This window comes from Bubalus bubalis, chromosome 21, assembly GCF_019923935.1.
Source record: "Bubalus bubalis isolate 160015118507 breed Murrah chromosome 21, NDDB_SH_1, whole genome shotgun sequence".
Taxonomy (NCBI): domain Eukaryota; kingdom Metazoa; phylum Chordata; class Mammalia; order Artiodactyla; family Bovidae; genus Bubalus; species Bubalus bubalis.
The window spans coordinates 25,816,431-25,832,084 of NC_059177.1; the positions used below are offsets into that span (position 1 = coordinate 25,816,431).

A 15,654-nucleotide genomic window follows, 5' to 3' on the forward strand; every position below is an offset into this window, starting at 1 on the left:
CACCTCTTAGGTTGAACCTCTTTCACTTCCTCATCCCCTGCCATGCTTACCCTATAAATATATATATATATTTTGTATCTCATAGTTCTTTACATATTTAACTTTCTCACTGGCTTCAACACCACCCACACAGCTGTGATTCACCCATTTCTGTATCTAGACCAGTGGTTCTCAGCCAGGGTGATTTCACACACACACACACACTCTCCCCATGACGCACACTGGAGACATTTTTGGTGGATGCAACTAGAGGAGTTAACATGTTACTGGGATCTAGTATGCAGAGACCATGGATGCTGTGAATATCCTACATCAATGGGAAACCCTCTTGTAATAAGGGAATATCCAGCTAAAAATATCAGTAGCATCAAGGGTAATAAACTCTCATCTAGACCATACCTTTCCTCAATTTCCAATTTACATTCAGTTGCTTAGATGATGTCTGTACAACACAGACATAATCCCTTATGATTATACAGTGGAAGTGAGAAATAGATTTAAGGGCCTAGATCTGATAGAGTGCCTGATGAACTATGGAATGAGGTTCGTGACATTGTACAGGAGACAGGGATCAAGACCATTCCCATAGAAAAGAAATGCAAAAAAGCAAAATGGCTCTCTGGGGAGGCCTTACAAATAGCTGTGAAAAGAAGAGAAGCCAAAAGCAAAGGAGAAAAGGAAAGATATAAATATCTGAATGCAGAGTTCCAAAAAATAGCAAGAAGAGATAAGAAAGCCTTCTTCAGCAATCAATGCAAAGAAATAGAGGAAAACAACAGAATGGGAAAGACTAGGGATCTCTTCAAGAAAATCAGAGATACCAAAGGAACATTTCATGCAAAGATGAGCTTGATAAAGGGCAGAAATGGTATGAACCTAACACAAGCAGAAGATATTAAGAAGAGAAGGCAAGAATACACAGAAGAACTGTACAAAAAAGATCTTCACGACCCAGATAATCACAATGGTGTCATCACTGACCTAGAGCCAGACATCCTGGAATGTGAAGTCAAGTGGGCCTTAGAAAGCATCACTACGAACAAAGCTAGTGGAGGTGATAGAATTCCAGTTGAGCTATTCCAAATCCTGAAAGATGATGCTGTGAAAGTGCTGCACTCAATATGCCAGCAAATTTGGAAAACTCAGCAGTGGCCACAGGACTGGAAAAGGTCAGTTTTCATTCCAATCCCAAAGAAAGGCAATGCCAAAGAATGCTCAAACTACTGCACAATTGCACTCATCTCACACACTAGTAAAGTAATGCTCAAAATTCTCCAAGCCAGGCTTCAGCAATATGTGAACTGTGAACTTCCTGATGTTCAAGCTGGTTTTAGAAAAGGCAGAGGAGCCAGAGATCAAATTGCCAACATCCGCTAGATCATGGAAAAAGCAAGAGAGTTCCAGAAAAACATCTATTTCTGCTTTATTGACTATGCCAAAGCCTTTGACTGTGTGGCTCACAATAAACTGTGGAAAATTCTGAAAGAGATGGGAATACCAGACCACCTGATCTGCTTCTTGAGAAATTTGTATGCAGATCAGGAAGCAATAGTTAGAACTGGACATGGAACAACAGACTGGTTCCAAATAGGAAAAGGAGTTCGTCAAGGCTGTATATTGTCACCCTGCTTATTTAACTTATATGCAGAGTACATCATGAGAAACGCTGGACTGGAAGAAACACAAGCTGGAATCAAGATTGCCGGGAGAAATATCAATAACCTCAGATATGCAGATGACACCACCCTTATGGCAGAAAGTGAAGAGGTACTCAAAAGCCTCTTGATGGAAGTGAAAGTGGAGAGTGAAAAAGTTGGCTTAAAGCTCAGCATTCAGAAAACGAAGATCATGGCATCCGGTCCCACCACTTCATGGGAAATAGATGGGGAAACAGTGGAAACAGTGTCAGACTTTATTTTTCTGGGCTCCAAAATCACTGCAGATGGTGACTGCAGCCATGAAATTAAAAGACGCTTACTCCTTGGAAGGAAAGTTATGACCAACCTAAATAGCATATTCAATAGCAGAGACATTACTTTGCCAACAAAGGTTCATCTAGTCAAGGCTATGGTTTTTCCTGTGGTCATGTATGGATGTGAGAGTTGGACTGTGAAGAAATCTGAGCGCCGAAGAATTGATGCTTTTGAACTGTGGTGTTGGAGAAGACTCTTGAGAGTCCCTTGGACTGCAAGGGATCCAACCAGTCCATTCTGAAGGAGATCAGCCGTGGGATTTCTTTGGAAGGAATGATGCTAAAGCTGAAACTCCAGTACTTTGGCCACCTCATGCGAAGAGTTGACTCATTGGAAAAGACTCTGATGCTGGGAGGGATTGGGGGCAGGAGGAGAAGGGGACGACAGAGGATGAGATGGCTGGATGGCATCACTGACTCGATGGACATGAGTCTGAGTGAACTCCGGGAGTTGGTGATGGACAGGGAGGGCTGGCGTGCTGCGATTCATGGGGTCGCAAAGAGTCGGACACGACTGAGTGACTGATCTGGTCTGATCTGATCTGGCACAACACAGATATTCCTTAGAGGCTCTGAGCTAAAGGTTACCAAGAAATTCAGCATAATCTGTGCTCAGTTAATTCTCTCATGTTGCCTGGTTTTTGATTTTAAAGAGTTTCTCTTTTCAGCTCTTCAAAATGTATAGTGTGTGTGTGTATATATGTTTGTTTGTGTGTGTGTGTGTGTGTAGTGTGTGTGTGTGTATATCAAATTGTCAGCATCCATTGGGTCATCAGAAAATCAAGAGAGTTCCAGAAAAACATCTACTTCTGCTTTATTGACTATGCCAAAGCCTTTTGGATCACAATAAACTGTGAAAAATTCTTAAAGAGATAGGACTACCAGACCACCTTCCCTGCCTCCTGTGTCAAGAAGCCACAGTTAGAACTGGACATGGAACAACAGACTGGTTCCAAATTGGGAAAGGAGTACATCAAGACTGTATATTGTCACCCTGCTTATTTAACTTATATGCAGAGTACATCATGAGAAACACTGGGCTGGATGAAGCACAATCTGGAATCAAGATTGCTGGGAGAAATATCAATAACCTCAGATATGCAGATGACACCACCCTTATGGCAGAAAGCAAAGAAAAACTAAAGAGCCTCTTGATGAAAGTGAAAGAGGAGAGTGAAAAAGCTTAAAACTCAACATTCAGAAAACTAAGATCATGGCATCTGGTCTAATCACTTCATGACAAGTAGATGGGGAAACAATGGAAATAGTGACAGACTTTATTTTGGGGGGCTCCAAAATCACTGCAGCCATGAAATTAAAAGACACTTGCTCCTTGGAAGAAAAGCTAAAATCTATGACCAACCTAGACAGCATATTAAAAAGCAGAGACATAACTTTGCCAACAAAGATCCATCTAATCAAAGCTATGGTTTTTCCAGTAGTCATGTACGGATGTGAGAGTTTGACTATAAAGAAAGCTGAGCACCAAAGAACTGATGCTTTTGAACTGTGGTGTTGGAGAATACTCTTGAGAGTCCCTTGAACGGCAAGGAGGTCAAACCAGTCAATCCTAAAGGAAATCAGTCCTGAATATTCATTGGAAGGACTGATGTTGAAGCTGAAACTCCAATACTTTGGCTACCTGATGCGAAGAACTGTCTCATTATAAAAGACCCTAATGCTGGGAAGGATTAAAGGCGGGAGAAGGGAACAATAGAGGACAAAATCATTGGATGGCATCACCAACTCTATGGACATGAGTTTGAGTAAACTCTGAGAGGTGGTGATGGACAGGGTGGCCTGGCGTGCTGCAGTCCATGGGGTCACAAAGAGTCGAACACAACTGAGCTACTGAACTGAACTGAGCATATATAGTTAACACATTTCATTGCTGTAAAATTCTTATTTAGTGTTTAATTGTAATCTATGTTGACTTCTGTTTATGATAGAAATTATTTGATCTATAAACTTTTGGTCACCTTTTAGAGAATGGAGGTCCAGACAAACTCATTATGGAATGGAAATCACACACACACACATATTTATGTGTGTGACTAAATTGTGAATTCATTTGGAAAAGTGTTGTCTACTCCATCATTTTATTTTCATAGTATCAGTTAGGCAAATTACAATTTCTAATAATTAATTAAATTATTCAGCTCTTTTACAAAGGAAGGCTTTTAAAAGTTATTAATGAAGCCAAGATCACAAACTTTTTGTCCTTGTGAGCACACACACGTGTGTGTGTATATATTTGAAATGTATATATGAAATATGTATGTGTGTGTGTGTGTGTGTGCACGCGTGCATGCTCAGTCGTGTCAAATTCTTTGCAACCCCATGAACTGTAGCCTGTCAGGCTCCCCTGTCCATGGGATTTTCCAGGCAAGAATACTGGAGTGGGTTGCCATGTCCTTCTCCAGGCATATGTGTATGCATGACATGATTTCCAGTGATGCTGTGTGTATGCAAGACTGAAATGAATAGCTTTAGAATAACACTTCTCAAAGGCTCCTTGGCTACACAGAACTAGGATCTTATAATCTGGAAATCTTCATTTTTAAACAAGGTGATTTTATGTGAATTCATGCTAAAGAACCAATTCCTTTGCCAAGGTCCAGGCCAGTCACAACAGCTATGTCCTTTCTGTTGCCTCTTGAAGAGCAGCCATGTCCCCTCTATCCGTGCAGTAGAGCTGTTGGCAGGAGGTGGCAAATTATTAATGTGTAGACTTTTAGACCAATGGTTTGGATACTAGGCCTCTGAGCTGAATGTTCTCCTGAGACCATATTGAAAAAATTTTGGCATCACCCAGACTCAAACCCTCTTTTGCTAATAGTAGTACTTGCTTTAGCTGGTCACAGAATTAATCACAGTCTCAAGGAATCAATGTAAGGTTTGAAGCTAAGGACTTCTTTAGGTGGAGAGGGACACTTTCTGATCAGAAAGCACATCACTTATCAACCAAGATGATTTTTTTTTTTCTCAGCCCTTTTGCTTCTTCTATCAATACGTCTCCCTATTTTAACTTTCTTGATTTGTATATTTGACTGCCATTAACTTCCTTCGTTGCAGCCCTTGAGGCTTCTGGGAGCATGTGCACATCAGTGTATGAGGGTCGTGTGACAGTGTGAAAGGCTCCCTTGACTAGGAAGCTGGGTACCTTGTTTTCCAACTCTGACACCAACCAGCCATAAATGTCCAGATTGCATTTCACCACTTTTTTTAAATGGAGAGTTTTATGGCACATTCATCTCCAGCTTTTTATTAAGTGTTCTGAGGTCTCATTGACCTCTGGGGAAGGGAGCCAATTATAATGGCATCTGGCAATAGATTTGCTTGCTTTTTTGGTTTTTGTTTCCATATGTGACCTGGAATTTTTAAATTAGGTGATAGAATTCCAGTTGAGCTATTCCAAATCCTGAAAGATGATGCTGTGAAAGTGCTGCACTCAATATGCCAGCAAATTTGGAAAACTCAGCAGTGGCCACAAGACTGGAAAAGGTCAGTTTTCATTCCAATCCCAAAGAAAGGCAATGCCAAAGAATGCTCAAACTACCGCATAATTGCACTCATCTCACACGCTAGTAAAGTAATGCTCAAAATTCTCCAAGCCAGGCTTCAGCAATACGTGAACCATGAACTTCCTGATGTTCAAGCTGGTTTTAGAAAAGGCAGAGGAACCAGAGATCAAATTGCCAACATCCGCTAGATCATGGAAAAGGCAAGAGAGTTCCAGAAAAACATCTATTTCTGCTTTATTGACTATGCCAAAGCCTTTGACTGTGTGGATTACAATAAACTGTGGGAAATTCTGAAAGAGATGGGAATACCAGACCACCTGACCTGCCTCTTGAGAAATCTGTATGCAGGTCAGGAAGCAACAGTTAGAACTGGACATGGAACAACAGACTGGTTCCAAATAGGAAAAGGAGTACGTCAAGGCTGTATATTGTCACCCTGCTTATTTAACTTATCTGCAGGGTACATCATGAGAAACGCTGGACTGGAAGAAGCACAAGCTGGAATCAAGATTGCCGGGAGAAATATCAATCACCTCAGATATGCAGATGACACCACCCTTACGGCAGAAAGTGAAGAGGAACTAAAAAGCCTCTTGATGAAAGTGAAAGTGGAGAGTGAAAAAGTTGGCTTAAAGCTCAGCATTCAGAAAATGAAGATCATGGCATCCGGTGCCATCACTTCATGGGAAATAGATGGAGAAACAGTGGAAACAGTGTCAGACTTTATTTTTCTGGGCTCCAAAATCACTGCAGATGGTGACTGCAGCCATGAAATTAAAAGACGCTTACTCCTTGGAAGGAAAGTTATGGCCAACCTAAATAGCATATTCAAAAGCAGAGACATTACTTTGCCAACAAAGGTCCATCTAGTCAAGGCTATGGTTTTTCCTGTGGTCATGTATGGATGTGAGAGTTGGACTGTGAAGAAAGCTGAGCGCCGAAGAATTGATGCTTTTGAACTGTGGTGTTGGAGAAGACTCTTGAGAGTCCCTTGGACTGCAAGGGATCCAACCAGTCCATTCTGAAGGAGATCAGCCCTGGGATTTCTTTGGAAGGAATGATTTTAAAGCTGCAACTCCAGTACTTTGGCCACCTCATGCGAAGAGTTGACTCATTGGAAAAGACTCTGATGCTGGGAGGGATTGGGGGCAGGAGGAGAAGGGGACGACAGAGGATGAGATGGCTGGATGGCATCACTGACTCGATGGACGTAAGTCTGGGTGAACTCTGGGAGTTGGTGACGGACAGGGAGGCCTGGCATGCTGCGATTCAAGGGGTCGCAAAGAGTCGGACCCGACTGAGTGACTGATCTGATCTGATCTGATATATACATAAGGAGAAGGAAATGGCAACCCACTCCAATGTTCTTGCCTGGAGAATCCCAGGGACGGGGGAGCCTGGTGGGCTGCTGTCTATGGGGTTGCACAGAGTCGGACACGACTGAAGCAACTTAGCTGCAGCAGCAGCAGCAGCATATATACATAAACTGGAGGAGGGTGTGGCAACCCACTCCAGTATTCTTGAGGGAGGAATCCCCACCGACAGAGGAGCCTGGTGAGCTGCAGTCCATAGGGTCTCAAAGAGTCGGACACAACTGAGCGACTAAGCACAGCACATATATACATAAGGGGCTTCCCTTGTGGCTCAGGTAAAAAATCCATCTGCCAATGCAGGAAACGAGTTCCATCCCTGAGTTGGGAAGATCCCCTGGAGAAGGGAAGGGCTACTCACTCCAGTATTCTTGCCTGGAGAATTCCATGGACAGAGGAGCCTGGCAGACTGCAGTCTGTGGGGTCGCAAAAGAGTCAGACGTGCCTGAGCCACTAAGCATCAACAACAAACACATACATAATCACTGGACTCTGTTTCTAGAGAATGTTAGTTTTGAGTGAAAAGGTGACAATATTAGAAGTTCCTTATGAAGATTGTTCTGGCCACACTATGTGAGATGAATATGAGGGATAAAGCTTTGAGAGGAAGACATCTGTTCAGGGATGCTTAAAAATAGCTCAGAAAGAAAGAGTCTCAACAGGGTAGTAGCTTTGGGAATGAAAAGGAGGAAGTAGATGGGTCAGGGTGTGGGTCAGAGTGGTGGTTCATAAAATCAACTTCTTTGAACAGTTTCTGAATTTACCTTAGGGAAACCCCAAAACATTGTTCTTAAGGACTCAAATACCTTCTCAGAGAACTAACCAGATTCTTTTGTAGGTGCTGAAAGACTTTAGTTAAACTCAACCAACTCATAAAAGAAGTAAAAGTTGAGGAGTTGACTTAATTAGGCCATCAGAGGGCTCTCCCTGTAAGATCAGAACTTCCCATTTAAAGTACAACACTCCCAATGGCAGTGTTTGTAGTACATTTGGAAATACGAATCTTTGAACAATTCCACTAATTCCACTATTTGGCTGCCGGCACCTACATTAATAGATATACTGCAGTCTTCTTCCTGTGAGTCCCAGACACATGTGGCAACATTGCGCAAGCTGCATGAATTGCCCACAAAGCCAGGGAAACTTACGGCTCATGTCAAGGTGGTGGCTGGATTATTATTATTGATCCACTTGGCTGCCTCTTGTCACTATATCACAGCTGGCTTGCAGTCCTAGGGAAGACCTAGTACATATGCTGAATCTTGAAGGCTCAGGGGTAAAAATGAGGGGGAAATAAAGAAATAGTATTAACCACTCAATATCCTGCTGTGCTTTGGTTCAGGGTGTTGGCAAGAAAGTAGAATTCATAGTTTGGTGGAGAGAGTGTTGGCGGTTAGAGAAAAAATTTTATTTAAATTTTAATGAACGGTGGCTAAGTGCTTTAGATTATGTGAACATTCAATTTATAAGTTAATTTTGGAGTGCCTACCCCAGAAATCACATAATCTAAAATCACTCTAATAAGAGTTTGGCTGTGACTGAATTCACAGTCAAAGGAGAGACGTTACTCTAAATTTAGCCTCATTTTTGGATCATGAAAATCGTTAGATTGGGTCATACACACCATGGTGCCGAGTGGTGCTTAATTAACTTAATGGGCCAAGACTTCATTTTGCATGATCTTCATGGTATTTGTGGAACTATTAGCTGTGGAGATAGCAGGAGCAAAAGCCAAAAGCTACCACCAGGGGGCGCTTAAGTACTTTCTTTCTCTACAAGTCAATCAAATCAGGACTTCCTGATGCCTGGAAGAAGCATGAGAGTAGAAATTGATTTCCAGAAAGGGTAACATTAAACTTCCTTAAATATATTAGAAAAATAAACTGGTTCTAATGATAGGATTTGGTCTATTTAGGGACGCAGACCACACAATACACACACATAAAGGAAACATGTTTTCAAATCACAGTGCATATATCGAAAGAAACAGTTCATTAACTTCTCTTCTTATCTCAATTCTCACAACATTATCTCATGTTAAGTATCTCAGTTCTCACAACAGTATTATGAAGCAGGTACTATTATTATCTTTCTTTTGTAGAAGGGGAAATGGCAACTCTGAGAAGTTAATATAGGTTACATGATTGATTGGTTGCAGAGCTGGTATTGTAATGCAACAAACCCTTAATTTTTCATCGGTGTGTCCGTTTGCGTCTGAAATCAACATTCTTGGAATTGGCCAAAGTCCAGAGGTTTGTCAAAATTTTGAACAAATGGTGTTTAAAATTTAGGGGACATTTAAAAGTTTTAGTTGACCTCAATGTTATATTGAATGTCCTTCATGGTAGGAGAAAAATACAGAAGAGAATGGACAGTAGCATTTGGTAATAAACACAGAAACACTATAATAGTGATATAAAACACTCGAGCTGCTTTGTGAATTAATTTTAAAATAGTTACATGCCTGAAATTGCTTAATATGAACTTCGCAGTGAAAGAATCTCTGACTTATCTTTCTTGTTAATAGGATTGTCACTTTTTTTCCTCTCTGACTCTGAACAACAGATAACATTATATAAAACTTGTCCCAATAGGCTCCAAATCAACAGAGGAGGGAGAATACACACTCTTATTCAGAGGCCCATTTTCTTTGTTTTGCAAAAACCAGTGGGGAAGAAGGTTAATCACAAACAGAGATGTAATTCCATTCAGGGGGGAGTTCCTTCCCCACTCTGACAATGGCCTTAATCTTAATTACGTGATTTACTCCAAGGAAAAGTCAGATTAATGTACCTGTTAGAACACCACCCAGTTTGTCTAATTAATGTAAATTGTAAAATGTTCAAAAGGTGTCAGGAAGCAGAATGTGGTCTGTTCCTCTAATTTGAAAACACTCTAATTAGGATGTATTCTTGGAGAGAGGGTGCCTTGTGTACCACCGTCAGGAAAATCAGGAAGATTTCCAAGAAAAAACAAAAAGGCTTGGACTGAAGTCACATAGGAATGCATTGCCTTTCTGAACAAAGACATATGAAATAATGGGCTCCATGACTGCAAGTGTGTTGGTCTCAAGTTGGATTAACTCCTCTGAACTAAGTCTGAGAAGGCACAGTTAGAAGTGCAATTCATGCTTTGAGAATACTCTGATCATTAGCACAACACTGAGAAGAGCTGGAGAAAAGAGAATTTTCTGTCTCCTAAAATTTGAAGTCAATGTCCTTATGTTAGTTTAATAATGTAAGTTTATATAACTCAGTAGAACATGTCCAACAATAACTTTAAGATCATGTGATTCTATTTGGTTTTACCTCTAGACAAGAGGTACACACAGTGATTCCAATATCTCAATTTCAATCAATGATAATAGTCAAAATATTTTTAAAAGGTACAGATGTCCTGATGAATCAAAACAGTTACTGACTATAAACAATTTGTATGACCCTACTGCTATTATCAACTGGATATCCACTTGCTATGAATTGATTTGTGTCCCTAAAAGATTCTTACCGAAGCTCTAACCTACATTTTGATTATGTTAGGAGACAGGCCTTTTAAGAGATAATTAATAAGGTCATAATGGTGGGACCTAAATCTGATAGGATTAGTGGCCTTACAAGAAGAGGAAGATGGCTTTCTCTCTTCCCCCTCTCCCCACTTTTGATCAGAGGACGCCATCTTCAAGCCAGAGAGCCCTTACCAGAAACTAAACTCTGCAGAACCTTGAGCTTGGACTTTCCAGGCTCTGAAACTGTGAGGATGTAAATCTCTTTTAAGCTGCCCAATCTATGGTGTTTTGTTGTGGCAGCCCTAGCAGACTAAAATGCAGCTCTGAATAATTACAGCAGTCTTCCTGCTGAAAATCAGATATACTTGTAACAGAGATTGGCCTTGAGTTTATCTTTAAAAGCTTCTAGATAGATTTGACAGCTTTTTGTAACACTACTTAAAACGTGAAAATCCATTCATATGAATACTCTTCTGGACATACTTTCTGCAATAGTAATAAATTATTTTTTGTAATATCTGTATCCTGGGAAAACCAGTGTGGTTAATTTTATTTTATAAAGAAAAGCATCACTTATTACAGGAATTTACTATTTCCAGAAATGGTACAATATGCCACTTACCATAATGAAGTTTTTAAAGGGTAATTTTCTAAGATGCTCCAAAAAGGTTACATTAAAAAAAAAAAAAAAAAAAAAAACTCGATTAATTAAGTGTGAAAAATAGAGCTTTGTTAAAACAAAGTTCAATGTGGTTATTCTATTGCTGGACTTGTAGACACTTCCGCATGCCAATGTGTTGAATGATAAATAACGTTCATCGTGATTTTCAAGAATGAGATAAAAATGAAGATTTTCCCAGCACATCTGACAAAAGGACCCTTATTTCATTTAGTATTAAAAACCTATGGAACTGATATCTGCAGGAGACATAGCCTCTCAGCAAATCCTATTTTAAAAATGAAGAATTCTTTTGCAAAGAAAAGAATTGCTGTATCAGTAGATTTCAGAGCAGGTAAAGAAAAGAATATTAATTATTTCAAACAGAACAGAATTTCACACTTGGAATTAGGTGGGAGGTAGGTGGGAAATACTGCTGCTGAATCTTTAGGTCACATCCTGTAAACGGCATTAACATCAGAAAGGAGCTGCCAAAGGTGAGAACTGGCAGAGGATATAGAGTCTTGCCAGACCCTGCAGATGCTCTTGTCTTCTGAAAGCAACACTGTCAGCCTCCCCTGCTGGAGGAAGGTGGCCTGTTCTGCCTCTTACATCTTCCTCTGCGCACACAAGCATGTCTCACTGGCACAGGTAGATTGAATCCAGAGCCCTAGAGATACAAGAGTCTGTGGAATGTAACACCCAGGCTTCCAGCCTCGGAGATACAAACCTATGAATCATATATTCTGGATTTCTACTTATGTTGAAGCACACTGTAAACAGATGTTCTGAGATTTTTAAGTCCTGTTTGCAATTCTCTTTTCATATTCCTTTGGAAAATGGACCACAAATCGCTCCTCTTTTACAATGTTATTTTTGGTTGTGCTGGGTGTTCATTGCTATATGCAGGCTTTCTCTAGTTATGGAGAGTTGAGGCTACTCTCTGGATGTGGTCCACAGGCTTCTCAAAGTGGTGGCTTTTGTTGAAGAGCATAGGCTCTGGGCATGAGGGCTTCAGGGGTTGCAGCACACAGGCTCAGTAGTGGTGACATAGGAGCTTAGTTGCTCCTCAGCATGTGCAATCTTCCTGGCCCAGAAGTCGAACCCATGTCTCCACATTGGCAGGCAGGTTCCTATCCATGCACCACCAGGGAAGTCCTGAGAACAAATCTCTTTAACATTCTTTTACATGCTTGAAGAATCATAAGCACATAGTAGAGGCTTCAGAACTATTTGTTGTGTGGATAAATGAATAAAAGACACCTATGTTTTTTATGTGATTGATGTAAGAGGAAAATACGGTGAAATGAGAAGATTGTTAATAAATGGATGCTTCTCCTGTGGAATCCACAGGTAAGCCTCGAGTAGTGCTTTATGAATTAACTTCATTTAATAATGACTTATTTCTGTTATCGTAAGCTTACCTACACAGTAAAATTGAATTAAGCAATATTTACTACAGGGCATGCATGAAAAGAAAAAAGCACATTTACTGAATATGAGGACATGAAAGACAAGATAGAGCAACAATCCCTTATGAGTCTCCTGTGTTTTTCTCTTTCTCTCCTCTTTGCCACAGTGGTCAGAGACTTTCAAAGGACCTGACACAGTTCTCTTCAGTGTAGAGGGCTTACAGTTGATGGAGTATCAATGCTTCTCCCTGGAACATGGCTCAGATATACAGGTTCTCATCTGTCTTTCTACGGAAAAGTCAGAGATCAATGTTGGGGCTTGGATTTCCCTGGCAGTGCAGTGGGTAAGACTGCACACTTCTACTGCAGGGGGCACAGGGTCTATCCCTGGTCAGGGAACTAATACCCACATGCCACACACGTGGCCAAATAAATAAAGTTGGAGCTTGAAGTACCATGTAAATAGTGTCAATTCCAGTGTGTGTGTGTGTGTATGTGTGTGTGTGTGTATTAGGGAGCAAGAGTTTTTTTCTCAATATGCTATTTTATTTGTTTTATTGTAATATCTGAGCAAAAGAAGGAGATTCTAATCAGCCAAGATATTTTCTTTAACTTAGGTGGACATTCTAAGAAATCAGAGCATTCTTGTGAGTAAATCCTCTTAAGCCGCATAAAGTCTATTTTTCTTTTTTTAAAGAAAAAATCAGCACTTCACCTAAATTCTTTCTCTGTCTCCCTCTCTCCATGAAAAGTTACAGCCCAGGGAGATAGTAGACCCCAAATCTAACAACAAGATCGGACACCAGACAAAATATTTTCAGACACCAAATCGGATAATACACGTCAAATACCAGTCACTCTGACATTGTCTTGTTTCTCTTACGGGTGGATTTGAAACATATTAATAGGTCTATAAACAAAACCGGTATCAGCAGCATGGCCTGGGGTGATGGATTTATGAGGTGGCCTGCCATCCCCATCTTTGTTCCTTTATTGTCACCTTGGAGCCACACATTCTACCAAGTGCCCGACTCTGCATCAGACCTGGTGAGAAAAAAACAATACACACACACACACACACACACACACACACACACACACACACAAGATTGTGTTATGCCTCTAAGATTTAAGGACCTGTCTCTTTCAGGAGCTAGTTCTGCAGCCCTGACAAAGGGGAGGAGGGCATCCTTTGTACTAAAAATAAATGGGGGACCTCATTTCACCTTTTTCATCACAAACCTCTGGTAAGATCAACAGAAATAGAATCTCAGAAATATTCACTATCAAATCCTGGGAACTGCAGGCCAAGCTCCATGCTTATGCGCTTTTCTTTTCCCTGGAAAGAGAATAGATAACGTATATTCAAGGTTCTGGAAGGCCTAGAGTCCAGAGAAGATCAAGGACTATCAGCTGAAAAGTTGAGGAAATTTTGAACTTCTGTGAAATTCTCAAATCACAGAGGCAGTTATCCACAAGGCAAGAAGTCTGCTTAATCTGAGCAATCCTCTTTAGGCTGTTGGCCTCCAGGGACTCAGAAGCCTGGCATTTGGACTTGGGTTTGCAAGAACCAGGAGTGTGGCAGGTGATGGGAGCATTAGTGATTAGGAAGAATAGTCTGGAGCCAAGAGGCTTGTTCAATAATGTAACACAAAGGGATTTAAAAGAAAAGAGGCAAGCAAGCGCTGAGCAGTTAGTCTTCGTGGTCGGAAGTCTTTTGTTTTCCTCTAATCTCCTTAAAGGTGATTGCTGCGGTGGCGAAGGCTCTTATATTTAATAGACTCTCAAGTTATTTCTTTTTGGAGATGAAACATATTTTACACTTACATAAAACATACTTTATACCGCAACACAGATGCTACAACTGGCACCCCCTTGCTCCAAGAGAGCATTATACAAAGGGTCCCCAAAGATTTCAGAACTGCACTTACCATATATAAAAGACAGATTACAATAATTCTAACCTCCAAGGTTAATGTCACAGAAACACGGAAGTTGGGACTATATATTGGTTTCCCTCTTGGGGAGTTAGCAGCACCCCCCCAAAAAAAGTTTTTTTAATGCACTTAACCCTGGTGAGGGTAACTGTTTCAGGTATATAGATTTTCAGTAACGGCTCAAGTTGTCAATACATTGCACTCACTGCTCAGTAGTGCCCCTGAATTGTGAATTTTGTTAATGAAGACTTGTCAAGAAGTATTGGCTTCATTTAGAAAGCAATATTCTTCTCAGTAGCCTCAGTCTCATTTTAGGAAATCTACAGGGGATACATAACGCGAGACTTCAGAGCACAAGGCATCGTATTATTATTTCCCAAATCTTTACAAGTGTCCCCCAAAGCAGAAAAGGATTAAATTATAGGGTTTTGATTTCTCTACTGTTTCAAAGCACAAACCTATAAAAGGGGAGCATTGACACTCTTTTTCAAGGACATAAAACCACCTTTGACTTTACATGAAATACTTCGAGTTGATATAATTGCTCCTCAGATCTCAAAGCACTTTGTCATGTTTCATTGAACTCGACTCTTCCCTTTGGGCAAGAAAGGTTGACAAAAAAAAAAGAAAATCTTACTCTGTTTGCTTTCTCAAGCTACTCCAGGATTAAAGGGAAACACAGCATGTCTTTATGTCTTTGTGGCCTCATGATTCTTAGCAGGGAGATTTTCTGTGTATCCCATTCATGTGGATAAGTAAGAGTCGTCTGTATATACAGAGACAAAGAGAATAGAAAGTGGTGTGATTTTAAAATTGGAACTGTTCCCTTTCCAAATCTTCCCTTCCATTTCAAGATGGTGTCAGGAATCTATAATTCAAAAAAGACCAAAGACTGTCCTGCTAAAAGTTGCTTTTATTTTAGAGAATCGTGAGCTTCTATGGTACCATGAAAACACAGAGGCAATTAGCAAAAAGTCTTATTAGTACTTTACCCAGATGCTCTCTGAAATGGTAAATGGAGGTAATAAAAAGTTACTGCTGCATCCATGTATTTTGAAGGCTGAATAACATGAAATTTCTAAAGAACTTAATATTGGGCAGAAAGTAAACTCCATAAATGTTAACAAACAATACTAATAGTAATCATAGTTGTAAAACATTTTGGTTGTTCCCTGTAACCCATTTGCACATGTTACCACATTTATAGATTGTAATTTAAAAATCTGACAGTATTTTCTAGAGTTAAATTTATAAAATTTGAAAGTTACTAATTATT

At 40.3% G+C, this 15,654-nt stretch overlaps 1 protein-coding gene across 3 annotated transcripts in view; it reads left to right on the forward strand.

Moving 5' to 3' along the window:
• Window positions 1-13,122, forward strand: part of LOC123330956 — a 185,916-nt gene extending 172,794 nt beyond the window's left edge. Inside the window, exon 4 of one of the 3 annotated variants that reach the window (XM_044933710.2) lies at window positions 12,609-13,122. In XM_044933710.2, the coding sequence (XP_044789645.1) occupies window positions 12,609-12,654 (46 nt within the window). In that variant the 3' untranslated portion in view covers window positions 12,655-13,122. The remainder of the gene's footprint in view (window positions 1-12,608) is intronic. The other 2 variants (XM_044933706.2, XM_044933703.1) reach the window with 2 other exon arrangements.
• Window positions 13,123-15,654: the final 2,532 nt, after the last annotated feature.